This window comes from Aspergillus terreus, genomic scaffold (genome assembly GCF_000149615.1).
Source record: "Aspergillus terreus NIH2624 scaffold_11 genomic scaffold, whole genome shotgun sequence".
NCBI lineage: Eukaryota > Fungi > Ascomycota > Eurotiomycetes > Eurotiales > Aspergillaceae > Aspergillus > Aspergillus terreus.
This window is the reverse complement of record NT_165934.1, coordinates 845,283-871,136: the sequence shown is the minus strand read 5'-3', so window position 1 is coordinate 871,136 and position 25,854 is coordinate 845,283. Positions and strand designations below refer to the sequence as shown.

General features: G+C 53.3%; 11 protein-coding genes across 11 annotated transcripts; 5 read left to right on the top strand and 6 right to left on the bottom strand.

The window, feature by feature from the left end:
• Positions 1-148: 148 nt before the first annotated feature.
• Positions 149-1,734, top strand: ATEG_07738 (CCCH zinc finger protein; the record flags this gene model as incomplete). The annotated part of the gene is made up of 4 exons (XM_001216359.1): positions 149-194; positions 253-964; positions 1,015-1,067; positions 1,151-1,734. 4 exons carry the CDS (start codon positions 149-151, stop codon positions 1,732-1,734), a joined length of 1,395 nt encoding a protein of 464 aa, XP_001216359.1.
• A 303-nt stretch (positions 1,735-2,037) lies between these two features.
• ATEG_07737 (C1 family peptidase) lies at positions 2,038-3,643 on the top strand (the record flags this gene model as incomplete). The annotated part of the gene is made up of 3 exons (XM_001216358.1): positions 2,038-2,143; positions 2,194-3,158; positions 3,209-3,643. The coding sequence occupies 3 exons, from the start codon at positions 2,038-2,040 to the stop codon at positions 3,641-3,643; spliced, it is 1,506 nt and encodes a 501-aa protein (XP_001216358.1).
• Positions 3,644-3,781: 138 nt separating this feature from the next.
• ATEG_07736 (chitin deacetylase CDA4) lies at positions 3,782-4,546 on the bottom strand (the record flags this gene model as incomplete). The annotated part of the gene is made up of 1 exon (XM_001216357.1): positions 3,782-4,546. The coding sequence occupies one exon, from the start codon at positions 4,544-4,546 to the stop codon at positions 3,782-3,784; it is 765 nt and encodes a 254-aa protein (XP_001216357.1).
• Positions 4,547-5,322: 776 nt separating this feature from the next.
• On the bottom strand, positions 5,323-7,222 carry ATEG_07735 (cleavage polyadenylation factor subunit CLP1; the record flags this gene model as incomplete). The annotated part of the gene is made up of 3 exons (XM_001216356.1): positions 5,323-6,098; positions 6,157-6,913; positions 6,989-7,222. The coding sequence occupies 3 exons, from the start codon at positions 7,220-7,222 to the stop codon at positions 5,323-5,325; spliced, it is 1,767 nt and encodes a 588-aa protein (XP_001216356.1).
• A 998-nt stretch (positions 7,223-8,220) lies between these two features.
• Positions 8,221-9,764, bottom strand: ATEG_07734 (KilA-N domain-containing protein; the record flags this gene model as incomplete). The annotated part of the gene is made up of 4 exons (XM_001216355.1): positions 8,221-9,095; positions 9,154-9,304; positions 9,390-9,598; positions 9,707-9,764. The coding sequence occupies 4 exons, from the start codon at positions 9,762-9,764 to the stop codon at positions 8,221-8,223; spliced, it is 1,293 nt and encodes a 430-aa protein (XP_001216355.1).
• A 1,122-nt stretch (positions 9,765-10,886) lies between these two features.
• Positions 10,887-11,398, top strand: ATEG_07733 (uncharacterized protein; the record flags this gene model as incomplete). Its single annotated transcript, XM_001216354.1, has 2 exons — positions 10,887-10,985; positions 11,057-11,398. 2 exons carry the CDS (start codon positions 10,887-10,889, stop codon positions 11,396-11,398), a joined length of 441 nt encoding a protein of 146 aa, XP_001216354.1.
• Positions 11,399-12,464: 1,066 nt separating this feature from the next.
• ATEG_07732 (rho GDP-dissociation inhibitor) lies at positions 12,465-13,384 on the top strand (the record flags this gene model as incomplete). The annotated part of the gene is made up of 4 exons (XM_001216353.1): positions 12,465-12,555; positions 12,769-13,091; positions 13,149-13,197; positions 13,254-13,384. 4 exons carry the CDS (start codon positions 12,465-12,467, stop codon positions 13,382-13,384), a joined length of 594 nt encoding a protein of 197 aa, XP_001216353.1.
• Positions 13,385-13,753: 369 nt separating this feature from the next.
• On the bottom strand, positions 13,754-14,666 carry ATEG_07731 (serine/threonine-protein phosphatase; the record flags this gene model as incomplete). The annotated part of the gene is made up of 2 exons (XM_001216352.1): positions 13,754-14,466; positions 14,534-14,666. 2 exons carry the CDS (start codon positions 14,664-14,666, stop codon positions 13,754-13,756), a joined length of 846 nt encoding a protein of 281 aa, XP_001216352.1.
• An 805-nt stretch (positions 14,667-15,471) lies between these two features.
• On the bottom strand, positions 15,472-18,062 carry ATEG_07730 (AP-3 complex subunit beta; the record flags this gene model as incomplete). The annotated part of the gene is made up of 3 exons (XM_001216351.1): positions 15,472-17,727; positions 17,794-17,951; positions 18,023-18,062. 3 exons carry the CDS (start codon positions 18,060-18,062, stop codon positions 15,472-15,474), a joined length of 2,454 nt encoding a protein of 817 aa, XP_001216351.1.
• A 2,400-nt stretch (positions 18,063-20,462) lies between these two features.
• Positions 20,463-22,041, bottom strand: nuf2 (kinetochore-associated Ndc80 complex subunit NUF2; the record flags this gene model as incomplete). The annotated part of the gene is made up of 4 exons (XM_001216350.1): positions 20,463-20,576; positions 20,631-21,545; positions 21,602-21,862; positions 21,943-22,041. The coding sequence occupies 4 exons, from the start codon at positions 22,039-22,041 to the stop codon at positions 20,463-20,465; spliced, it is 1,389 nt and encodes a 462-aa protein (XP_001216350.1).
• Positions 22,042-22,360: 319 nt separating this feature from the next.
• On the top strand, positions 22,361-23,438 carry ATEG_07728 (translation initiation factor eIF2B subunit alpha; the record flags this gene model as incomplete). Its single annotated transcript, XM_001216349.1, has 2 exons — positions 22,361-22,395; positions 22,460-23,438. The coding sequence occupies 2 exons, from the start codon at positions 22,361-22,363 to the stop codon at positions 23,436-23,438; spliced, it is 1,014 nt and encodes a 337-aa protein (XP_001216349.1).
• Positions 23,439-25,854: the final 2,416 nt, after the last annotated feature.

Sequence of the window (25,854 nt, the reverse complement as noted above, 5' to 3'; positions counted from 1 at the left end):
AATCCCTCCGCGTCAACAAGCGATACATCATCCGATCAGCTTCCCACCATTTTACTCTCACCGTAACCACAGTTTCGTCTCTCCGCGAGACTCACTAACTGTGTCTAATCTCTCTCTTTTTAGATACACGACAGAAAAGCAACACAGTATGACAGAAGACCAGGACCTGATGGCCAAGATCAGCCAGCTAGCTGGTAAGCGCGTGCCAGAGCTCGCCTCAGTCCGCGGTTGGACGCAGCTAACCTCGCGCAGGCCAGATCAACCGACACAAGAACCAGGCCCCCCAGCCGCAGCCATCATATGGCAGTGAACATGTGGCACGTCATGGACCGTCACGCGGCCGCGGATGGGCACCGTATCGCGGACGACCGTATGCGCGAGGCGGCCGAGGCGCTGCTCCCCATCGTCACCGCACCCTCATTCTCAACAACGCGACCGCATCGGGGACACCTGGCGCGACCACGCCGTCAACGGGCGCGGGCACCGACAACGATGGTGAGAGCGGGCGGTCCACGACGCCCAACGGCTGGGTTGCCAAACGCGATCGACACATGCAGCTCATCAACTCAGCCATCTACGACAAGGAGGCGCAGGCGCGCGCGAAGGCCATGGAAGAGAGCCGCAAGGCGAAGGCCCTGAAGAGGGCACAGGTCGAGCAGGACAAGGTGCTACGGTACGCGCGGGGCGTCGGCCACCAGTATCGTCCTTCTGCGACTGTGGAGCCGTCGGCAGACTATCAAGTCTTCCTCAACGATATCCCCTTCCGCGTATCTCGTGAAGGCAGCAAGTTGATTCGCGTGTCTGGTGCGGCTATCATTGATGTTTCTTGTTCGACCAAGCGGGCGGGCTTACCGGTCATAGGGGATCCGAACAACACGCCGAAGCGGGTGACGGTTGCTGGTGTCACTTTTGTGCGGAGCAAAAACGGGAACCTCCATCGTCTGGGCGCCGTGACTTCGAAAAGGTGACAGTTTGTGTCTCCATGCGAGGATTTGAAGGCTCACTGTATCACAGGAAACATACGCAGGTCAAGAAGAACGAACTTTGTCGACGGTTTACTACGACGGGTACCGACACTTCCCTCAGGCTGCACATAGTCTTCTCTTTTTGGGGGTTTCCGTTGGGTCCATATTACTGACACTTATCTTAGGTACCTGCTACAAAGGACCGACGTGTACCTACATCCACGACCCCCACAAGGTAGCCATCTGCAAGGACTTCCTGCAGACTGGCCATTGCAACGCAGGTATAAGTTGCGATCTCTCCCATGAACCTTCGCCCCACAGATCCCCTACTTGTATGCATTTTCTGCGCGGGCGCTGCGCGAACCCCGAATGTCGCTACGCCCACATTAAGGTGACGCCTGGCGCGCCGGTGTGCCGGCGGTTCGCGCATTTGGGTTACTGCGAGAAGGGCGCCGAGTGTGATCAGCGACACGTCCACGAGTGTCCGGACTACGCCAACACAGGCGTCTGCAACAAGAAGCGCTGCAGACTGCCGCATGTGGACCGGGCGGGCCAGATCCGCAAGAATACCGCTCAGCGGCTGGACACCGACAATAACGAAGACAACGACGAGTCTGATGCTTCCAGTGAGGATGAGGAATACGATGAGATCGACTCAGACGATGTGGATTCGGATGCGTTGGAAGACGATGAGCCGGAGCTCATCGGAGCGGCGAGCACAGCTGGTAATAGCGAGCTCGCTCAGCAACAGGATTTTATCCGTTTCTAGTGTGTATACGTCTTTTTACTAACCGCAAGACTTCGTAACGAGGCTTGGAAAGGAGACCAGTAACTGGTGGACATTGGCTTTGGTTTTGCTACGACTTGTCCGTGATCATATCGATACCCATTGCATGTCTATACACCATGAGAGTTTCTTATTGAGGATAGATGAATGAAGCGTTTGGATGTGACTGCGAGGAATGTAAGCCGATGTAGTCACGAGACAGATAACCCCAAGGTCCCTGGTATATAAGCCACCTGCATCTTCCCCGCATTCTCCCTTCTTCTTATCTTTCTGTTCATCACCACCATGGGTATCAGCTATTCCACTCCAGCTCCCTCAGAGAAACCCCCAGCAGCGGCAACCTCCCTGCGGCAGCTCGTTCCCGCAAGGGACGATGTCGAAGATGAAGCCCGTACAGTATCCTCTCCAACGGAAGTAGATCTCAAGACTAACACAACTCAGCGCCTCCATACAGCGCGTCAGCGCCTACGACCACCGTTTCACTCTCTCAGATAAGAAACTGGGAGGAGATCCTCCTTCAGGACCCAAAGAACCGCCTCGCGATCACCACCCTCGCAACAACCCCCTTCACAACCCTCCTGCGGAACCAACCCACCCTCCGCACCGACACCCAAATCTTCAACATCAGAATCCCCCTTGAAGGCCAGCCAATCACAAACCAGCGCTCCTCCGGTCGCTGCTGGCTCTTCGCATCCACCAACGTCTTCCGCGTCCCGCTCATGAACCGCTATCACCTGGCCGACTTCGAGCTTAGCCAGGCGTACCTGTTCTACTGGGACAAGATTGAGAAGGCGAACTTCTTCCTCGAGCAGATCGTCGCGACGGCCGGGCTCGACCTCTCCAGCCGTCTCGTCCAGACCCTCCTCCAGGACCCCGTCACGGACGGCGGCCAGTGGGACATGGTGGCCAACGTCGTCCGGAAATACGGACTCGTCCCGCACGTCCTGTACCCCGATCCTGTCAACGCCCAGGCATCGGCGAAAATGGACTGGCTTGTCACCGCAAAGCTGCGCGAGCATGCGCTGAGGCTGCGCTCGCTCGTCAGCAAGTCGAGTCGTGAGGGGGCCATGGATGCGGCGGTAGCGCGCGCGAAAGACGAAGCGCTGCGGGAGATCCATGCGCTGGTCACGCTCATGCTGGGTCCGCCGCCGCGGCCGGATGAGGAGTTCGTGTGGGAGTTTGATGACGCAGTGAGTGGGCGGGCGAGACGGGTCGTCGACACGCCGCGTGGGTTCGCGGAGAAGGCGTTCGCCATGGCGGCGACGCGCAGGACGGAGGTCGATCCGACGAGCATGATCAGCCTGGTGAATGATCCGCGGAATGAGTTTGGGCGCTTGATGACGGTTGATCGGCTCGGAAATGTGGTGGAGGGACGGCCCATCACGTATGTCAACGTCGATATGAAGGTAAGTCGTGTTCTGAATGTGGCCTGGGATGAAAGCGCTAACGGATGTAGACGATCAAAGCAGCAGCCATTGCTATGCTCCGCGCCGGCCATCCGGTCTTTTTCGGCTGCGACGTGGGCAAGTCCTCAGACTCAACGCTGGGTGTCATGGATGCGGAGCTGTGGGATCTGGAGCTGGCATTCAACGTCACTCTCGGAATGACCAAGGCGGAGCGCCTGAGCAGCGGCGAGTCGTCCATGACGCACGCGATGGTGCTGACGGCGGTGCATGTCGAGGACGGCAAGCCGGTGCGCTGGCGGGTGCAGAACTCGTGGGGCGACCAGGTTGGTGACAAGGGCTGGTTTGTCATGACGGATCGCTGGATGGACGAGTTCACCTTCCAGGTCGTGGTTGATCCGCGGTTTGTCTCCAAGGAGGTGCGGGATATCCTCAACCAGGAGCCGACGGTACTGCCGCGGTGGGACCCCATGGGGGTGCTTGCGTAGACTATAGAGTTATGCGTTTCCTGATTAATTTGTTTAGTTCGTATGTTCGCACACGCTCATATCAGCCCATTCTATGTATGTACAGACCCTAGCGCCAGCCGATAAACGCCCATATGCATATATATACGCAAAAACAATCTAGGAAGACGCCTCCTTGAGCAGCTCCGTCACCGTAACAACACGGTACCCGCGTCTTTTGAGCTCAGGCAAAACCCTGCGCAACATCGGCGCCGTCCACGACCTCCGATCATGACAAATAATGATACTCCCCGGGCGGACCATACTCAAAATATGGCGCGCATTCACCCGTGGCCACGAGATCTGCGCATCATGCGGGTACACACTCCCCAACACAATCTTAAACCCCAGCTTCTGTGCCAACGCGCGCATACGCTCACTGAAGAACCCCGACCCAGGCCGGAAGTATCTTGTGGGCGGCTCCCGCGCGCCATCGACAGCCGCATACGCAGCGCGAATGCGATCCTGCACCTGCGCGAGCTGCACCGCCAGCTCATCGTCAGTCAGACTGCGCGACGGCTCGTCGTGCATGGCATGGTTGGCGAGCTCATGGCGGCCGCGGATGAGGGTGTGGAGGGTCTCCTCGCGGCCGGGGATCTGCGAGCCGATCAGGAAGAAGGTGGCTGTGGCATCATTTTCGCGCAGGGCGTTGAGGATGTCAGCGGTGTGGGGGGAGGGGGCGTCGTCGATGGTCAGGGCGACGAGTTTCTTGGACGAGGGCAGCGGGACGTGCCAGAGGGTGTCGGGCCAGTGGTGCTGGAAGTAGCGGATCAGGAGGGCGGGCGGCTTGTAGATGCAGTAGAGCGGCGTGAGAAGGGCGAGGGTGAGGAGGAAGGGGAGGAGCATGATCAGGAGGCGTTTGAGCTTGCGGCGGGGGAGGAGCATGGTCGTGGATGTTGTTGTGGTGGTGGTGGTGCTTGTTGCGAAGGAGAAGGTCGAGGCGAGGAGATCCGGTGGAGACGTGGAGTATGTCGATCTCTGCGTTCCGTGGGTGATTGATTAACATACTCCGTACGTCGTACATGTTTTGGATGGTTTATCTTCGGACTCACTGGGTAAGTTCTCTCAATATATTCCCAGGAGGGTCTCAAGCCGCTGGTATAGCTGTGCCGCCAGCTCGGAAATACCATTTACCATCCCCTTGTCGGCGGGCCCGTTCACGCCGCAGCTCTTGCTCCCGCGCGCGAACCTGTCGACTGCGCCTTCGGTTGGCCTTTTTCCGTCGTTGGGATTCCTTTGACTCGGGACTCATGCAGGGAAACAGCTTGTGTATCCAGCTCATTTCGAAATTAGATTGGGAGGTAAAGAGGGGGTTGATATGCTGCCCGTCAGGTGATCAGCCTAGCCCTGAGCCGTACAATAGGAAGTATAAAATCAAGACCAAGCGTCTGAGAGGTGTTAATGTTGATTGTCTACTTTGCTACGACGGACTCATGTCTGTTTATATCTTCGACGCCCGTCTGAATCGGAGTGCAGCCGACAACTGCCAAGATGGGTCTCCATCAGGACGGGGCACAGCCTGCGTTAAGGCTGACAGGTGGAGCATCACGTTCCAACATGTCTTCCTTCAAATGTAACGCAGTGCAACCAATAAAGCCGTATAGATATTGCCCGTCAACTCCAGAAAGGTATGCTATCGTCATCGCACATACAGCCCTGCACTAGCCTACCAATCCCACGACTTCCCCAGGCCATCTCTTCCCCCAGACAATTGCCCGCGGCGGTACCCGTCCTCCCACAGGAGCCAACACCCGAATCTTCCCCTTTTCGCTATCCACATCCGCCACATACAAGAACCCCATGATACTGGAGTCCCGGATCTCGGACGGGGTGGCCGTCGGCGGCACATGTGTGATAGCGAGGAGGGAGTTTGCCAGCGCAGAGGGCGCCGGTGGTAAGAGTTTCTTCAAGGGCACGTTCGAAGCGCCGGACGGAACGGCACTTTCGATAGATGACACGATGCCCGGTAACGGCGTCGCAGAGGGGTTCTCGTCCTGTTGGGACGCGCCCTGCTCTGCGTCATTGGCTCCGCCAGGAAGGAATGCGTCACTAGCGCCAAACTGCGCGGGGTCGTATTCATCCTCGTCTTCCTCAGTCGATGTGATGTTGTAGTTGTAGAGGCCGAGCGAGTTGAAGTCGAGCTGCTGGGCGTGTGGGGAGAGGGTCACATTCGTGGTCGACGACGCGGAGACCGAGAGAGCCGCGGACGCTGTCGACGGGATCGGGTTGCCGAAGAAGTACGTCCGGATCTGGGACTCGCGTACATGCTTCATGAAGGCCGCGTCGCGGTCAACACATCCTCCAGACTTGGACAGCTTCACGACGGAGATACGCTCGTCCGACGCTACAGCCGACGCGCTGGAAGTCGGTTTGTTATCGTAGTTCTTCATCATCGTGCTGTACAGTCGCTCCGAGCCGATCACAAGTATCGTCGTAACTACCATTCGTCAGCATTATCCCCATAAAACCGTACTGAAAAGAGAAACAAGACTCACTGGAAAACTCCGTAACAATATGGTTGATCATCTCCAAACTCCCCGCCTTACTCTGGCTCAACACTCCAGGTGTGTCCACAATGATGCCCGTCTCCCTCGAATCCTCATCCTCCGCCATACGCCCCATAACCGACAGCGCCAGCCTCGACACAATCGAGCGATAGACAGACCCATCTCCTTCGAGCGGGTTCTGCATCGGATAGAAGTATACCAGCGGCAGCTTGACGGGCACAGCACTCGGCCCGGACATGGGGCTACTTCCCCATCCCTCCTCAATGTCCATCATCGTGCGGAACGCCGTGGCCGTCAGCGTGCCCGGCACACTCAGCATGCCCTCGGCCGGATCCAAGTTGACGACGATGGGCTGGCGCCCGATCTTGGTCGCATAGGCGGTCAGGATCTTCGACAGGCTGGTCTTCCCGGCGTCCTCAGGACCGAGAATCAGTACGCGCGGGCCATCCTTCCCCGTCGCTTTGGCCTCCTGCCGCATCGTCTCCAACGCAAAATGTACGTTCGCGTATTCCACCATCGGCGTCTCCTCTGCTGTGTACTCGCTCTGACATCCGCCCGCGCCGAATCCCTGCGCCGTCGCTGCGCCGTTCATCCCTGTCGCCTCCAGTGCGGAGATTGCGTCTCCCGCGCCGACCTCGAGTTCGCATCCATGCCAGGTGTAGATTGCGGATTTGGTGCCGCAGAATGTGTAGGTTTGAGACGGGGCGAGTTCTGTCCCGAAGAGTTCTGCCGTGCCGGAGATGAGCTATAACTCAAGATGGAGCATAGTCAGCCAATTGCGCTTTGAAAAATGAAGAAAGCTATGTCACATTGCACGCACCTTTACCCGTACTGTCGTCCCGAAGGCAACCTCGAATCTCCACTCCGAGCCCGCGGACAGAGTTATCTGTGACGGCGGAGCGGGCGCAAACTCCCTCTCCGCCGAAGGTTGGGTGAGATCTAAACCGGGAAGAGACATGGCACGCAGGATTGAGAGGTAGGTTGAATGATTGCGATGGGAGCTCTGTACGGTTGGGTGTAGAGTTTGCTTTGTTTGCAGAGGTTCTGCCGTCATGCTTTCAGGCGGTCAGCTGTGCCTCGCATCTACAGTATGTCCGCATGTCATTTTGGGGACACTGAATCAGATATTGCGAGATATATATCCTTCATCTGTCAATCTGGAGATTAGACTTCTCTCCAGGCTTCCTACTGAGGCCCTGATCAAAGATAATTTACCAGAACCAGGGACGTTCATTGCTTTCGAATCTGGCAGACACGTTTTTAGATTGTCTTTATGCGAATTTCAATACTCAGAAAGCGACTTATTGGCTTACGATTAAGTCGATCATTGATCATCTTCATGTAATATTCATCTGCTAACCACCTTATCGATCCCCCTCAGCAATCGTCGCTGAAGAAGCTCCAGCACTGTTTCCAAGATCAACTGGTGATCAAAACAAGAAAGAGGAAAAGAAACTCAAGATTATAAACCATATCTGGTATCCAGGAGGAATAGAGAGACAGCACATGGAATGAACGAAATCAGGTAGGGGAAATTCCCTCGATCTCCAGGACCAACTCTTCGATGTCCAGCAAGACAGAAATAGCATACTGCATCTCTTCTTGAAGTCACCAGATAGCCATTAGAAAGGGGGTAAGGGTCAACACAGTACATCAAAACTTGTCAAAAGGAGGATATGTTTATCACAATGCACGGGAAAGGGGAAGCACGCCGGAGTCTAACTCGGACAAGATCAGGGGATGGGATTGGAGGGGATAAAGAGGAAGGGGTATACAAGGCAGAGGGGTAGACGTCTTCTCCGTTCACAGAGGCAAACGGTCGACAATCTAGCCCTTCGCAAGAGGCGCATAACGATTCATTGGGAAAGGTGTGTAGGTCTGGAGTCGAGACGCCATAAGACGCCCATCTCAACTGGTAGCACACGTAAATGCGGCTATTTCTGTCCGCAGATTCCCAGATAGTCAAAGAGAAACAACGATCTAGAAAAAGTAGGGAATGGAAGCACTAGTAAGGAATTAGTCAAGGCTCCGCAGATACCATGATAGGAGTACTCACGCAAGTGCAAAAGCAGCGGTAACACCGACAAGGGCACGGTTCCGAACCCGCTCACGCTTCAGCTTTTCTTCCAGAACCTTCGCCCGCTTGACGCGGAGGGCCTTGGTCTCTTCGTCCTCTTCATCTTCGCTCAGGGCTTCTTCGGTCTTGCGCTTCTTGGCGGCCTTCGTCGAGACGGCTGCAGCTACAGACTTCGCAGTCTTAGACCCGGATGATTCAGCTTCAGCGATCTCTGCGGCTTGGTGCTTGACAGCCTCTTCCACCATCTCCTTGGCCTTGGCGATCATTTCTTCCGTCTCCTCTGCAGACGGGGCTTGAGGCAGGCTAATAGGCATCTCAACTGAAACGGTAGTCTGGATCTCCGTTCGTTCCTCTGGCTGCGTTTCAGCATCGGCCGCCGTCTCAGCTTCTTGAGCCTCCTCGGCAGATTCTTCCATGCGGGCAGATTTAGAGGTCTTCTTCGACTTGGACTTCTTGGGACTAGCGACCACCTTCTCTACCTTCTCCTCAACTTCTTCGATACTGGTGGCGACGGCTCCGTTGACCGATTCTGTTTCGGCGGTAGCATCCAGCGACGACTGCAAGTTCGCATTAGCCTCAATTGTCGAGGGCACGTTGGCTTCCTTCATCGCTCGGGTTTGTCTCGGCTTGCGGGGAGAGCCAGTCTTCTTGCTTGGGGAGGCGGAACGGGCGCGTCGGGACCGCGTCGAGGTAGCTGTGAGCTGAGTCGGAGCTTCAATCGGGGGCAGATCATATCGGGGCGGCGGCGTGATCTGTTTCTTCGCGCTGGAGGGACTCTGGACGATATCTGTTGGGTCCAGCAGGGCACGAACCCAGTTGTACATTTGATACTCCCCAGCCAATTCCAAAGCTAAAGTGAACACAGGGTCAGACCGAGCAACTTGCATGAAAAGTTCCGTCACACTTACCGAGTTTAGGCGAAATCCAGACATTGCCAGCGATTTCATCCTCGCTAGTCTCCTCGCGCGACTTCAGATACTCCCGCTCAGACCGCTCCTCGTCCAGTTTCGCCCAGGGAAAAGCAATCTTGAACATTCCAGTAGCGCTCACGTAGCCATCCTTGCTTCGTCTCTGTCAAGGGAAAAGGGATTTGGAGTTAGTCGCGGTGCCGTGCGATCCAGTCCATCCGAAGGGCGCGACTCACCATGAGGAAATACGTCTCTGGATGCTGCTGGGGGGTGTGCGAGGGGAAAATCTCCGAGCCCTTGAGGTCCTTGGGCAAAGGCGCGCGCAAGTGCGCATATTCAAAGGGTCCAAGATTTTCCGGCTTGGTCGCATTCGACGTGCCGACTTGTGTCGGCTTCACCGCGAGGTTCGTCTTACCCAGACGACGACGTGACAGAAGCTCCTCATCTGCGATCGCATGAGTATACATTAATTCATTCGGCGCTAGTTAGTTCCCGGTAGCCGGGGGAAGGATCGAAGAGGGCGCGGCCAGAGGCGAGAGGCAAGAGAGCTTACATGCAGGAGCGGCATCCGGCTGGATGAGCGGGTTGTTTTTCTTCGGCAAAGAGCGCATTATGAAAAGCTGAGTGTCTCAGACAGGTATAGGTCCGAGACGGCGAGAAATAGTGGTGGAAAGATGAAGTCGAAGTAGGCCTTCAAGAAAGGGTAATATAGGATGCGACACCAAAACGTCGGCCACGTTGCAGGCGCGTCGAGGTCGAGGGATCAAGACGTCACCACGACGGAAGCGCACACCGAATGGGAAGGGTACGCGAATTGACTTTGGTCGGACGTGACCCTGTTAGCACGACAGAGATCCGCGCGACAAGCAGGCGATAGTGAAATTAAGATGAGACGGGAGTGAGGTTTTGATAAAGATCGAAGAGTAGTTTAGGAGGGAGGGAAAACCATCCAAGCGTTGGGAATAATAATAATGGGGGGGGAAGCGCCATTAACCTGTACGCGGTGGTGACCGTACTGTTTCGACTAATGGGATCCACTAGTTCCGGCTGGGTAAATGAATGGCCAATCAGAGGTGGAACTGTCACCTGGGTCTCTCCTTTTGGGTAGTATCGGCAATCCTGGTCCATCCCCCGGTATTCTGAGGTAATTGCGCTGGTATGGGCTGGTATTGCTGCCATGGAATTCAGGCCCTTCCGTTGTCCCCGTGACGCATCCAGACTTCAGAGTGGAGGTTATGATAGATGGAGTTTATTTGCTTTAGTTGTACTCCGTATGGTTTCATTGTCGATTCTATCCAAGACTTATCATTGAGTAGCATTAACGAAATCAATCCTCGACAGTGTTAATATTCAGAATTTTCCTGCTTTCATAGTACTACCATAAACTGGATAACTATGCAACTGGATTCTCTGACATATCGACCACCTTCCCTTTCAATTCTAGTGCTCACCCCTCGCTGCTTTTTACTCTCTCCCAGATCTTACAGGGAAGGATGGAGTCACTATGACCCCAAGGTCAACATGATGTCTGTAAGCTCAAAGCATCATGATCATTCAGTTCTGTAAAGCGACATCGAACAGAGACGTCACTCGAGCAACTCCATGGCAGACAGCTTGGACTATTCTGATCGTCCTGCCGAGGAACCCAAATACTCAGCGCAGCCAGTATGCTATATTTGCGCCCGAGATTTTTCCGCTCCTCGTTGTCATTATAATTATGCCCCTGATGCACAATGGGTCAGAAGCTACTCGGGATTCTGTACGGATTCCGATATGGAACGGATGGAACACTGGAGAAAGCCATCGTGGCAGATACTCTATCATATGAGTGGGTAATGCCTTGTCCTTGTCGATTTCCCAATCAGTGACCTGGGTATTAGTTCTCTACATCCCAGAGAATCAGCGATATCACCTCTCTGGTGCGGCCCAATTTCCTTTTGAGGGCCGTGGTCACTGTATCGTGCCGTGGGACAAGAACAGAGGCCTGTTATGGTACTCGAATGAGGTCGAGCATCTTGCGTTCCCTAGAGTTGTCAACTGGTCAGACGATTTGGAGGAGTCCAAGACTTTATCCGGATACCTCGTGCATCAAATATGCTGGAAGCGTCTCTCTCGTATGATAGGGCGAGACGCGGAATCTCATCTGAGGTGTCTCTACCACATCCTTCGAAGCAGGCCAGGTCTTGACAGATGGAAGAACACGATCACTCGCGGGCTTAAATTTTATCCTGTCAAAGGTATTTAAAAAAAAAATATGACTCCTTTCTCAATACTGCGGTGAAATACTAACATCTACTTTTTACACGCATATCGCAGATGATCCGGGGACAGAGATTTCTATCCGAAACTTGATACGGCAGTCCAGGTTGAGGGTTGAGAATAAGGTCCATACAAAAATATCTCCTCGGGCTGTCACATCCCGTATCTCGCATCTTCCATTGGAAATAAAGTACCAGATCATGGATTACTTGAGGCGCCCTAGTGTCCTCAGAGTGAAACAGCAGCTCCGTTGGACGCTTCCCGACTCGTATTGGCGGACACGAATTGACTCGGTGCGTTATTATGAAGTTGATCATATTTCAAGGGAAGACCGTGACTGGGAGTTTTTGTGCCTCGGACTAGAGGATGTTATCTGGCGGTGTTGCGGTCGACATGACTGTATGATCGCCGTTCGAGATATAAAATTGGAGCTCTACCGTCGTTTGGAGAACTGAACTATCTCCAGCCATGACGTTTTCCAAAAGAAACTGGGAATATCCTGAAAGAGATTGCCTGACAACAGAGAAGTGCTTGAAAGACTATGTAGAAGCCATATCTTTGTAGCTGTATTCACTACTACTAGCGCTTAAGGAGACTGTGTAGAGTGATCTATGTCTCCACGGGTTCATCCGACTAGTAACACCTACGGGCTGCAATTCTTCCACATCCTGGGCGGTGTGATCTATATATTCCAATCAATAATATATCCTCCCGAACATATCCTCCCTAAGTGAGTCAATACAAAATCCAGAATCGTTTGCAGCCCCAAATCTTGTTGCTCCCACCGCTTTTCTGACCCCACCGGTGGCCTGACGAATCAGGCGTTCCAGGCCCAGTCCAGCCAAAACAATCACCCCTCCTTACTATCCTCCTTGTCCCTCTTCCTCCTATCCAACAATCTTTCCTCTTTCTTTACTTCTCCAGAACTTCGCCCTCCTCTACGCCAACTTCAATTCCTTCCCTCTTCGCAATTATCTTTCATCCCCCTTTTCACACCTCCTACCACCCTCCAAACCACTCCTACCAACTACCCCGCCAACCCACCCACCACAATGACCGAGCACGAAGACGATCTCGTCGCCTCCCAGACCGAGGGCTTCAAGGTCGGAGAGAAGAAGACGATCCAGGAATATGCAGAGCTTGGTATGTGGACCCGCTTCGAGCTTCTGGAATGCCTCCCTGCACCAACCGAACCATTCGCGCATCCATTCCCCCCTTGCCTCGTTTCATCCACAGCATCGGTGACAGGTGTCCACGGCGGGTGGTCCAATCCCCGGCCTAGCACCTGCATACAACCCCTTATCCATTCAATCGGCCCACGGGGCAAACAAACATGCTAATATCACCGCACCCCAGACAAGAACGACGAGTCCCTCAACCGCTGGAAGGCCTCCCTTGGTCTGAACACCGGAACCCCCATCGGAGACCCCAACGACCCCCGCAAGTGTATCATCAAGTCCCTCGCCCTCGAGGTCCAGGGCCGCCCCGACGTGGTCATTGAGCTCTCCGCCCCCGGTGCCCTGGAGGCGCTCAAGGACAAGCCCTTCACCATCAAGGAGGGAGCCACGTTCCGCATCAAGGTCGTCTTCCAGGTGCACCACGAGGTCCTGAGCGGTCTCAAGTATCTGCAGGTGGTCAAGCGTAAGGGTATTCGTGTGAGCAAGGACGAGGAGATGCTGGTGAGTCTGCTCTTGGCTATGGATTGGCGCATCTGGACTTGTGTTAACCCCATACAGGGAAGCTATGCCCCCAACACCACCGATAAGCAGGTATACGAGAAGAAGTGTAAGCCTCCAGCTCGCCTGAGAATAGGTCGAGACCCACCACTAATAACCATGCAGTCCACCCCGAGGAAGCCCCCTCGGGAATGATGGCCCGCGGCCATTACAATGCTGTCTCCAAGTTCGTAGACGATGACAACACCACGCATCTGCAATTCGAGTGGTCCTTCGATATCGCCAAGGACTGGTGAACGAAGAAGGACCCCGGATGACACTACGACTATATCACGAACAGCATATTCTTGATTTGTCTTCTCGCAAGATTTACTAGCGTTGGCAAAGTCTCGTTAGCCACCTTTTCCTATTACAATATCGTCTTCAATTCTTGTCAATATACATGCCCTGTGAATCGAACTACTGAACTACCCCGTCAGACATTGCATAGACGTATCCGGTTGCGCCACGTTTCCCCCTTCTCAAAACGCTGTCTATAAATGCTTTATGATTTACCAAACCCAGAGATTGCTGAAGAGAGAAAAGGATGTAACGGGAGAAAAAGAGAAAGCATTGCAGAATGGAAAGGGAAGAAAAGGAAAGAAATGAAAAGAAGAAAAAGGGTATCACAAAAAGTAATCGATGACAGGACTCTGACCATCTTTGTTCTGTTGTGCCTGCTGTTCTCCCCGATGGATGTCGTTCTCCGGCGCCGCATCGAAGATATTGAAATACCGTTCGCCCGTGTCACTCACCTCCAGCACACTAGCCAGATTGCCACAGCGGTAGCAGTAGTTGGGCGCGCTCCACACCGTGCTCAACCGGTCATCGTACAGAACCTGGTAGCCCTCCTGGCACAGCTGGTGAGCGCGCAGGATGTGCGACATGCTATTGACCTCGAGGAACTTGCGCACGACCTGCGCGCCGAAGGTGTACCCGGCCCCGCGCGGCGACAGCGAGAACTCGTCGCGCTCGGTGTCCGGGTCCGACCAGACCAGGTCGGCCATGGGGCCCTCGTGGGGGATCTCGCGGAAGCGGTCGATGATCTTGATCTGGTCGATGGAGTGGATGGAGGGCGACAGACCGCCGTGGACGCAGAAGATCTGGTCGTTGATCACCACGCTCAGCGTGAGGAAGTCGAACATGTCCGTGAAGTAGTGCCAGACATTGGCGTTGCCGTATTTGCGCGCGCACTCTGTGTAGAACCCGTACGACTGTGTCACACCGCGGGACTCGTGGTTCCCGCGGATGAGGTGCACGCGCTGCGGGTACCGCAGTTTCAGGCACACGAGGAGCGAGATCGTCTCCACGCTGAACAGGCCGCGGTCCACGTAATCGCCTACCGAGAGGTGGAGTCAGTACGTTTATCATGATGGTCCGAAGGGGGAAGGCCGGCGTCTCCTCACCTAGAAAAAGATAGTTCGTGTTCGGACAGAAACCCCCGATCTTGAAGATCTCAATCATGTCGAAGAACTGTCCGTGGATATCGCCGACCACCGTCACCGGAGCCGCAATGTGTACGACATTGCTCTCCTTCATCAACAGCTCTTTCGCCTTGGCGCATATTGCCTCGATCACCGAGTCTGCCAGCAGCTCCTTTCTATAGAGCCTCTCAATGCACTCGTCTAAATCAATGCTAGCTGTCGCCGAGAGAACCGTCAGCACACGCCGCACGGATGATTCCGACCGCGAGACAGGGATACGCACCCGGTAATCCAGGCATGATGGCCAAGTCGAATCTAACAAACGCCCAGAAAACTCTTTATAATGGTACAGCGGGGAGGAGAAGGGAAAATAACGATGAATGAAGGTAGGATCGTTCGGACGGTGTGGGCCCCCAAAGGACTCAAGGGTATCAGTAGACACGTCGGGACGGATGACTGGACACAGATAGAACGCGGGCCGACTCGAGAAGGGATATGTCTGTTTGTGTGGTTCCTGCAGGAGTTCGCATCATGGCCACGGCGGCGCCAGGGTCGAGGGTGAGAGATGCTGACGAGCAGCAGTGCGGCGATGCGGCGAACGGGCTAGATAAGGAGCAACGAGAGGGCCGGAGGTAAATCGAACTTCCTCATTAGTCGTCTGTAAGTGAATTCGGGCTTCAACTCTCAGTCCATGACGGGATGGAGCAGAAACAAACACCGTAAGACCGAATATTGACGCGGAGCCACCGCCATATTTGGCCGCGGAGTCGGGTGGATTCTGCCCCTCTCCACCGCCCGATCGAGTAATTGTACCTGATGGGTGGAGCACGTGAGATGTGTCTACATCTGGAGGGACAGTGAAGTTGAAATCAATTTGGTTTATTTGGATATCTATCTACATGCAGAGTCATGAAAAATAATCAAGAAATGGCTGTGGAAGAGCCTAGAGCCGGATTTTCCCGAGTCAAAAGCTGTTGGTCCTCTTCCTCTTCTGAATCTGTTTCCTCTTCCTCTTCGTCTTCCTCCTCTTCCGTCTCTTCTTCGGTCTCATATTCCTCCGAGTCCGTCTCTTCTTCCTCTGTCTCCGTCTCTTCTTCCGTCTCAGATTCATCCTCGAGCCATTCGTCAAGGGTCTTATTTCTCGACGCCGCCGCCGCCGCGTTCAAGCGACCGTTGGGTTGCTGCTTTGCAGAGGCAACGCTGTTTTCATGCTCCTTGAGGGCTCTGTCGAGCCGCTCACCGGCCGTCATGGAGTTTCTCTCCATGAACTCCGGTTTTATGTCGTTTTCCCGCAGTTTGGAATCGGGCTCTTGGCCCAGTTCAACCCAGTCAGGAAGTTTCTCGTAGCCTCTAAGTCCATGGATGCCTGCGTCTGGTCCCACAATCAGCGTGGACGAACCGATAAGGAGGTCCTTCCGCGTCTCCGAGGGACTTGGCGCATGCGGGACTGGCTTAGGCGCGAGAAGGAGGAGGTTTGCAAGCTGCGTGGATGATGGAGAAGCAAGGAGAGCTTTGTATAACCGAGCACGATCGCGCAAATCGTAAGAAGTGTCGTATCTGGCAAGAAGGAGGAGATACCGCCAAAGAAGTGTAATTCTGTCTTCTTCGGGCTCTGTTTTCTGTTCAGCAGGCTCCTTGTCCCCTTCCTCCTGGTTATCCGTCCACTCATTACTGAGCTGCTGTTCAGCTACTGGCGTAGGCTCAGGCTCTTCCTTCGGTGGGTTTCGTAAAAGATGATGCAAATATACTTTAGCTCCAAGCAGAATGATCTGCTGCTTGACAGCCTCGCTTTCGTTAGCAAAGTCCTTCACCATAATTCGCAAGACGTCTGGGGCGAAATTCTTCTCTGGCTCCAGACCGGCGAATTCTCCGACAAGCCACACAATCGTTGCTCTGGCATCCGGGTTTCTCGTCAACCCAAGATGTTTTACTAGCTGGATGACAGTCTTCTCGTGAGACGAGGGGTCTTGTTGGATCAGATGACGTATAACAGTCAATGACTCCGATACAAGATTGTCATCTAAGCTGGTGATCTGGTTAAGGAGGATGCGTAGACAAAGGTCGGCTGTGTTGGGGTCACTTTGTGCACAACGGCCAATTGCGCGGACACTCTCTCGCACGAGGTCAGGATCAACACCCTGGGAAAAATGTTGCAGCTCGCTGATAATGACACCCTTCAGATGTAGCCCACAATGAGGGAAAAGAATAGTCAGAACTTCAAGTTTGAGACGCCAGATGTGAGGCGGGTCAGTGGCATGGACCAGGAAATGCGTAACGTATTTCGTGAAAGCTTTCGGTTGTCGGAGAGCAACGACGACAATATTGTAAAGAGCGATCTGTTGCATATCTTGGGGACTCCGGAGGAGGGCAACCAAAGGACCGACAGTAGAAGCAAGATAATCCGGCGGCGCAAGGTATAGGAAACAACGGACGACGCTCACAATCACGGCAGCGTTGCGATTATGTAGAAGAAGCTTGCAGGCCCGTAGAAGAAGTTCGAGATCAGGGTCCAAAACGGGGACATCGTATTCTTCGCCATCATTTTTCGTCTCGTTCTCGTCCTCATAGAACCCTTTGGATACGGCCTGCTTAACTTTCTGGGTCTTGCGAGGAAAGCACCTCCGAGCGTAGAAGGTCAAAAGCCGGAGAGTAGCAATTTGACCCCATTCGTCCATGTCAACCAGCTTTTTTACCAAGCCCCGATAATGTTTGTGTATGAGGTCAATCCTATCAGGACAGACTTCCAAAAATGCGGAAACGGCAGGCCCAGCAACAAAATACTGACTATCCCCAAGTAACGTTGAAAGATAACCGATAAGCTGAGGCAAGGTGTTGGGGTCCAGTCGGTAACATTTCGGAATGGCCAGCGCAGCCGCCTTTCGGACATGCGGGCTCATATCACCGCAGCCTCTTTTGATCGCTAGGGAAACAATCTGGCTGATGACAGGCACCCGGATCCCCGACATTGTACGAAGTGCAATCGCTCTCACCTGGGGGTTCTGGTCCGTAAGCGACTTCTGGATGGTGTTGATTGATAAGAGCGCAAGGTCGGGTTCGGCTTCGGCATGGTGCACCAGGTAGATGTAGACGAGTTTCTTCACTTCGAGATTTGTGCTCGCTACGTTCTTAACAACGGCGGAAAAGAAGGTAAGAGACGACTCCGAGCTGTACATAAGCTGTTTGGAAAATGGGAAAGTAAGTCAGAGAGAGCATAAATTCAAGCGGGGCTAGGCATTCCGTACTGTGATCACCCTTCGCATACCATCCAGGACTTCCCGGTCATTGCGACTGTCAAGGAGCTTTTTGATATTAGCAGCATTATGGTTCCTTGATGAAAGTCCTGTTGTAGACGTTCTATTCATGGCGGCAGACTGAGCGGCCTCGAGGGTGAGCTCTCGAGCTATGGGAACATCAAGTCAGATACGCCAGCTACCAGGCAATGCTGGGAGTTTGAACCGCAATGGAACGTACCTGTTTCCAGCATCGACGATATCCGGGAAATAGTCTCCATGCTTTCCCCTCCAGGCCCGTCTTGGGGCACACCGACCAGGTATAATCGAGAGTGGCCGTCCTGCGGGATGAGTGAGGGGAGTTGGAGTTCCGCCGCGGAGGGCAGATGATGATATCCCGAGCTCAGTCATTATGTAAGCAGCACTCTCTCCACTACAGACTTCATAATAGGTGGACTACAATCGAGCCAGTTATTATATTTGAGACATCTAATACCTTACTTCTAGAATTTCCGTGTATGCACAAGGAGCTGAGATCAGGTAATTGTGTTGAGGTGTGTACTCTACAGCAGCAAAGATAGGGTAGTCCCGCCGATGAACCTGACATCCTGACACTGCATTCTCAAACACCACTTGGTTACACTCGCACGACTGGACATTCTAGAAGTCCAAGCAAGAGCCCAGATCAAACCATTTCGTAATTGTGACTTCCCACCCTTTGGGCAATATTTCGATATTTCAATGGTATAGCCTGAGCCACAATTGGGACACTTGTCAAATTGATATTGCTTCGTCTCCCGCTTGATCTGGGCACGAAGAAGAAGTTCGTGTAATGCAAAGGCAGGCGTATTGTAGCTGGACCCATGTTCGCATGTCGTCTGAGACATAATCTTCTCCAGGCAGTACAGAATAGACGGGCTGTTACCTCGCTGCATATGCTTTATTACCAGCCCAACCCATTTGGCATCGGGATGTATCATCGCGTCCAGGAAAAGCCAGCGCTGTTCCCGTATTGACCCTTTGAACGCGTAGTCAGCACGAGTCCATTCGCTGCAAGGCAATTTTCTTGATACATCATACAAAGACCCGCTCATGAATCTTCGCATAGCTATTCGAAAGCAGAGAATGCTATACAAGGGAGCCGCTTTGATATGATTGCCGTGCGCTGCGTGAGGCACTCCCTTGCTATCTCCTGGATCCACGACATCACTAGGACTCCCACGAGCTCGCCAGCAGAGACGTCTGAAAGGTTGTACAACGACTCTTGACAAAAGGGTGAAGTAGTAATGACGAGGACGGGAGTCAGGGAGGTCTCGGCAAAGCCTCAACAGAAGTGCTGGATATGTCTCCCATCTAAGAGGTACCATGGTCCGGAACGCATTCTTGTTGACCTCGAAGGTGCCCAGCAATTGGCGGCAGGTGAGAGCCAGAGATAGCAGATCCAAAAGATCGAGATCGATCGATATAAGCACTATAAGCTCTGGCGGAAGTGTCGTGATGGAAGTAATGGCCGTTTTGTCAGCCTGATGGCCAGGGCATCTGCAGTGAGTGCTCATGATGCATCAAGGTGGCCGAGCATTGTATCAGCAAGAACATGCGTGTTTCGCATGGAACAGTTAACGAAACCATCTTAATTATGAGATTTGCTTATCGTAAACTTGAGGTGACGGTGATATAATCTGTACCTACAAGTAGGATATAATTGTCGAGGGCTAAGCCGTTCTAGGCTAGGAGCTTGGGTGACCCACGGGTTTCCTGTACCTTAAATTTCGTGCAGGTTCTTTGAACTCAAGGCGGACAAGCTCTCCCTGAGGGCCCCTCCTGCCGACCGACAGACCAAGAATGGAGATGCAGTTTGCTCTTCTAGCAAGAGAAAGTGTCTCAACCACATATATGTCGCGGACATGGAGCCAACTCGCCAAATTCATCTCTCCGATGGGGTGACAAACTTCCTCCAATACATCATCAACAAGGACGCTAGCTCGACTTCACTTATTATCTGTTCCACCCGAGACTCGTTCCTGGACAAAACGAGAGCTGCGTGCGTTCATTTGGAAGATACTGTTGGAAGTTGTCAGCTATTCACAAAGACGATCGGACTGCTATCCAAATCGAGCAGAGTCAAAGTGGCTTTTTGTCCCACGCTCGAGCATCTGCGCGCCTATCTCTCTTCTGTGCAATTGACAGATCGAGCCTTTCAGGATGTAGCTGCCGAGGGGGAACGGTCATCCCGACCCTTGGTAGCAATCCTCGATCCTCTCGCCCTGCATGTTCCTACATCGGAGTTTTCCGCCCAGGGGTTGTCAAGGACATTCGCTGCCGCTGTGGAAGCTACTTCTGGAGAAGCAACCAACCTGATACTGTGTGAAAGCCGGGATGTGTCAAACCCCACTGATAGCAGCGGTGAAGCTCTATGGTACGTCGACGTGCCTTTACTCAACAGCTCAGTACGCATGGGTGGACAGAACGTGCCCGTGAAAAGAATTGCACAACGATGGTTTGAATTCAAGGAAAACAGGAACACCATCGATGAGACTCCGGAGATCTAAATGGCCCTGATGGAATAGATGGACAGAAAACAACAACCGGCCACGACGGTATCAATAACAATAAGAACCCAATCACCCGGGTATCAAAGCCAATCCTAAAACGCCTGAATCATAAGCTACGGAAATCCCTGTTCATAGACATTTCTCCATGTCTGTAATATAAAGCTTGATGTGCGACTCCAGCTTCAGGTATTCGTCATGGGCGCTTTGAATCTCACTTTCGATGTTCTCCTTGAGATCGGCCATCTGCGAACATAATTAGCCCTATAGTCCCACTGAAACAAATTCAGGAGACATTACCTTTTTCTCGGTCTGCTCAATCCTAATCCTCCGTCTTTCCATATCACGCTGCTTTTCAGCGCGCTCTTCACGAAGTTGTTTTTGAATGTTCCGAAGCTCTTCCATCCGCGCTTGGGCGGCTTCTGCCTTCTCCTGTGCGTTTTTCCGCAGAGCTTCGATCCTTTCGTTCCACCGCGCCAGTTGGCGCTGTAGTAATTTCTCTGTTTGTTCGACCTCTCTAACGTTGTTCCCTCTATCGGAAATAGCTTCCTTATTCCGGGACGCGCGCGATTCCTCCTCTTCCTCCTTCCGTAATTCCTCGGAAATATCTTCCAAGAGCCGGACACAAGCCTGCACATCGTTGCTCACGACAGTAAACGTATCCGAGGACGTTTGCAGCGCCCTCGCCCTCTTTTCCATCGCATCAATCTGGGCCTTCTCGCGCAGCAGGTTCTCGGAGAGCTCAGTCAAAGACGACTGGAGACTAGCCGGGCTTTCCATGACATATGGTCGGAGCTTCTCGACTTCTTGTCGGGTACGCACGACTTTCTCCGTCTTTTCCTCCAGCTGTGTCTGTCTCCTCGCTTTGTCGGCTTTGACTCGCTCCAGCGTTTCGGCAACCCGCTCTTGATTCCGGCTGAGTTCACGCAGACGCGCCTTCAGCTCATCGTTCCGATGCACTTTTTCTTTCACTTGCGCTTCGTTGGCACGCAGGTTCCGACGCATTTCCTCGAGGCGCGCTTCCATCTCCTGGTTCTCGGCGTAGAGGGTGTCGATGCGCGCTTTAGTCTTCTCGGCCTTGTTGAAGTGTTCATCGATAACGGCCGTTTGTGACTCGCGGAAGCGCACGAAGTTGATGAGGTACGAGAATATTTTGACAAGACGATCATGTGTAGGCTTCGTCAAATCGGTGAAGGTGAAGTCGTTTACGCCGCACTGGATGATCCATACGGTTAGCTCTCACCGTCTGGGTGGAAGGAAAACAGACGCACCTCCATCATCAATCTCCGCAGACTGACGAAAAAGCCCATCAAGTTGCGCGTGTCGTTAGGCACAATGTCAGGGAAATCTCCACCGATGTCTTCAGCTGCGGCGCGCATTGCGGGGTCAACCGTCTCTCGAGTAATATTCATGAGGAGTTCTGCGAACCATTCGAACACCATCTGGATCTGCTGTGGATTGGGCTTGATCAGGTCGGCGGCCGTAAACGGGATTCCGATATCGTTGATACATCCTGCGATTTCTTTATCGGGCTGTATACGGTGTTAGAAGTCATACTCAAGATGCAGGGTCACATAGTAGAAGAATGATCATAGGGAGGCAGCGGACTGACCAGGCGCATTAACGCATCATTCTCGTCTTCCTTCTTGCGGCCTTTGCGTTGTTGCTGCGTGCCATGAAATTGCTGGCTCATTCGGTGGTTGTATGACATCTTGTCATAAATTTGAGTAATTTCGGCAGCGCCTGGATTGATGGAACCCCTGAGCAAAGAGAAAGAGAGTGTGTGGTTCCAAGTCGACGCCCGATTCAATGTTATGATGATTGTTTACCGCAGGGCCGCTCTCATGGCAACCCGAAGCGGCTTAGCGCAGATGGGAGGGGCAGTGATGCAAACCGGACAAACACCGACCAAATGTCTCTTTTGGATGACTCTTCGCAAGCATCGTGCTTTTATCGGGGAGTTCTCTAATTGACGCTCGCTCCACGCTTATTTGACCATCCGCGACCAGACACGGTTGTCAGAAGCCATCATGGCAACTCCGACAGATTCCACAAAGCCCTTCGAGTAGGTCACCTCCAGGAGCTGCAAGCTCATCAACGATATGTGCAGCAGCTAATCCCACCACCAGCATTGTCGCAACATACAATGAACTCCTCCGCTCGGATCCCGATTTGACGATGCCAATTGCGGCCATCGAAGCTCTCGTTCTTCTCCTCACACACTCCCCCTCCTCCACGATCTCCGAAACGCTTGACCTGCTGGAGAAATCCACCGCACATCTCAAGAAGTCGATTCCCAACCCGATTGGACTTTCCGCTGGAACGGATCTTTTCCAACGGTACCTGATCACGACGCTCCAGAGACCCGGCCAGCTCGGCCCCGCTGGCGACTTCAACGCCATTCGCGCGCATCTGCTGTCGAACGGGCGGCTGTTCATCCGCCGCGCCAAGGAGAGCCGGGACAAGATCGCTGCGTTTGGCCGCGGCTTCATCCGCGACGGAAGCACGGTGCTGACGAACGGTGGCTCCCGAGTCGTCGCCTCACTACTGCAGAAGGCCGCCGATGAGAAGGGTGGCCCGTCGGCGGTACGTTTCAAAGTGATCTACGTTCTGTCGCCGGCCAAGGCCACCGACGGCAATGCCTCGGGCGAGCCGGAGGGTATGGAGACGGTGCGGGCGCTACGCGCCAAGGGCGTCCCCGTCGCTACGATCCCGGAGTCGGCGGTCGCTTACGCGCTTGGGAAAGCTGATGTGGTTATTGTGGGTGCGGAAGGCGTGGTCGAGAACGGAGGCATCGTTTCACGGATGGGGACCTACCAGATTGGTCTGCTCGCGAAGGCGATGGGCAAGCCGTTCTATGTGGTGGCGGAGAGCCACAAGTTTGTCCGGGTGTACCCCCTGGGCCAGTATGACCTGCCTATCGAGCAAGATGTGATCGATTACCGCACCGCGGAAGACCTCTCCGATGACTCCAGCCAACAGTCTCTTGCGCACAGCTCCGATGTGGTCGACTTTACACCGCCTCACCTGATATCAGCTCTGATTACGGATAGCGGTGTGCTGACGCCCAGCGCTGTTAGTGAAGAGCTTATCAAGATCTGGTTTTAATTGAAATGGTGCTTGTAATGAATCAATGCGGGAATCTTGTTGTCCGACATTAACGAGGCGCGTGGCGTTTGGCTCTGACAACCTCTTGTAGGTACCGCGTTTGAAGCTGGGACAGGGTGAAGATGCGATATGGGGGCCAGAAGCTACTGCCATTGGACTTTCAGTCCTTTTAGGGATGGCTGATGCCTGTGGTTCATCTATCTGATGGGGCTTGCATGACGGTCCACTAGTGCCTGGGTCATGAACATGTCCGAGACACTAGGGTCCCACATGATCACCGCAGGTTGGGCGCAGCCGACCTGTCCATATCCTACTAGACTTCTCTGAAGGCTGCATGATACTCCAGACAAAGACCAAACGGATTGCGATGGAGGCGACTGGCTGGGGCTTACGTGATAACGCCACAGGTGAAGCACGGGATCATTCCAATGCTATATACGAAGTCAAATTGAGATAAAGGAAAGAAGACAAGAAATGAAACAACACAAGACAAGCCTACTCCCTTCGTCGTTTTATCGTTCCATGTAATCGTGTTTTCGTTCTCTCCCTTGCGCCGGAATCTTTTCCTGAATAAAATGCAATTCCCGGACAAAAAGCAGTCATAAAATAGACAATCCCCGAGTCATAGCCCATAAATTCATCATTCGTATTCGACATGCGTACCGACCCTCCCTCCTTAATCATGTCGTCGATGTGACCAGAGTCCTGTAGGAGTAGCCGAAATCCCATCAAGCGATTGGCGCGGGGACAACACTGTCCACTGGAAAACGAGAGGCAACGTAACTCTCAGCGCAACAAGCGTAGGCTATCTCGGAGGACCGAGAACCCGTCTGAGCGCCTGTGTCGGATGCGCCGGGGTGAAGAAAGCAACGAGCGAGTCGGGCATCGTGCCATGTCGATCATGGGATCGAAATCAAGGTGCTCACGAGACACGCCCAACGAGCGGGAGAGGCGCATCTGATCGGATCGGTGCGGAGGTTGAGCCGTCGGTTACCGACTCGCTGCCAACAACACCCTCGTCATTAGGCTCAGTTCGCAATGCGTTGCAGGTAGAGGTTCAGATTCTGATAACCAAGGGCCTGCAGCGAGGCAAAAGCGTAGAGAAGTAGATAGCCAAACGCGACGAATAGCCACAAGGCGGCCATATTGGATGATGGAGGTCCTTTCGCGGGGATGTCTTTGGGTGTTTGGCGCGAGATGGAGTGGGACAATAGGGCCACTGCATTCGACAAGGCAAAACGGACAGGGTGTGGTTACGACAAACCACGGAGGGGAGGGATGAATGGCTTAAATGGCACAAGGGTCTTGGACGTGGGAAAGTGAGTGTTCTCCGACTCTGGCCATTTCGTCCCAGATCGGGTAGCAAGGGCAGGAATTCTTCCGTAACGTTTTCTGAAGGATCCCTGCAAGAAACTAGAGGGGAGTGGAATGGTGAAGCGGGGAGAGAATGGTGCAGTGGTGGTGGGTGTCTACGCCAATCGGAGTATCAGGCATTGTTCCTGGGCGTGGGATCCATGCAGCTGATAGGTATGATGAGCTATACAGTAGATTGATGGTACACTTGGTGATGTGTATGTAGTTCTCGTACTGGTGACTACGGCTAGGGGTGACTATGCTTCCTCTTTCTAACGATCAAAATAGGTCGGTTTCTGCACATTCTGGACGATGTCAAAGAGAAAATGGATAGGAAACAGTCCATAGATCTGGCGGTGAGGGTCCTTATCAGATTGGGATAGATGCGGTGAATCGATGGTTCTCCAATAATAATTTGGAAGGTATTTGACGCCTGTTATATTAACCCATCAACTAAAGTCTTTCTAGAAACGCATTAATATAGATCAGACTATTACTACCGTATAGATATTCCCTACATAAGCCACACTAGACTAATTCGGCACAAGACAGATCATACTACTGTGTATATACATATAGTATCCCGTCGTCATAATTGTTCAGCCTAGACAACATCCATATACCTACTCAGGCGAAAGAATAGTAATGATAATTTGACCACTTTTATACACCATAAGCACCGTGAAAATCGATTCAATGAGGAGAAACTCATGGACGGTACATGTGCCCACCGGATAATGATAGAACAGAACCCCTCATTGGCCACCCCTCTGCCCCTCCAAGAAGCCCGAGGTTCTTGAGTTGCAACATGTTTCATTATTGGCGTATAACTAACAGCCTTCCCCAGTGCGTTGGGGACACCGTGTGTCCTCCGTAAGCACACACTGGAGAACTGCCGCAAGGGATCCTAGAATAGACATCAGACAAGGTACTACTCCGTACTAACCACACCACAACCACCTGCTTCGACCAGTGTCTCTTGCTTGCAGAACTCCGGCCACTCTCCGGATTCGAGCCTCCTCCAACCCCGCGTCTTGCCATCAGGGTTCTTGTAACCACCCTG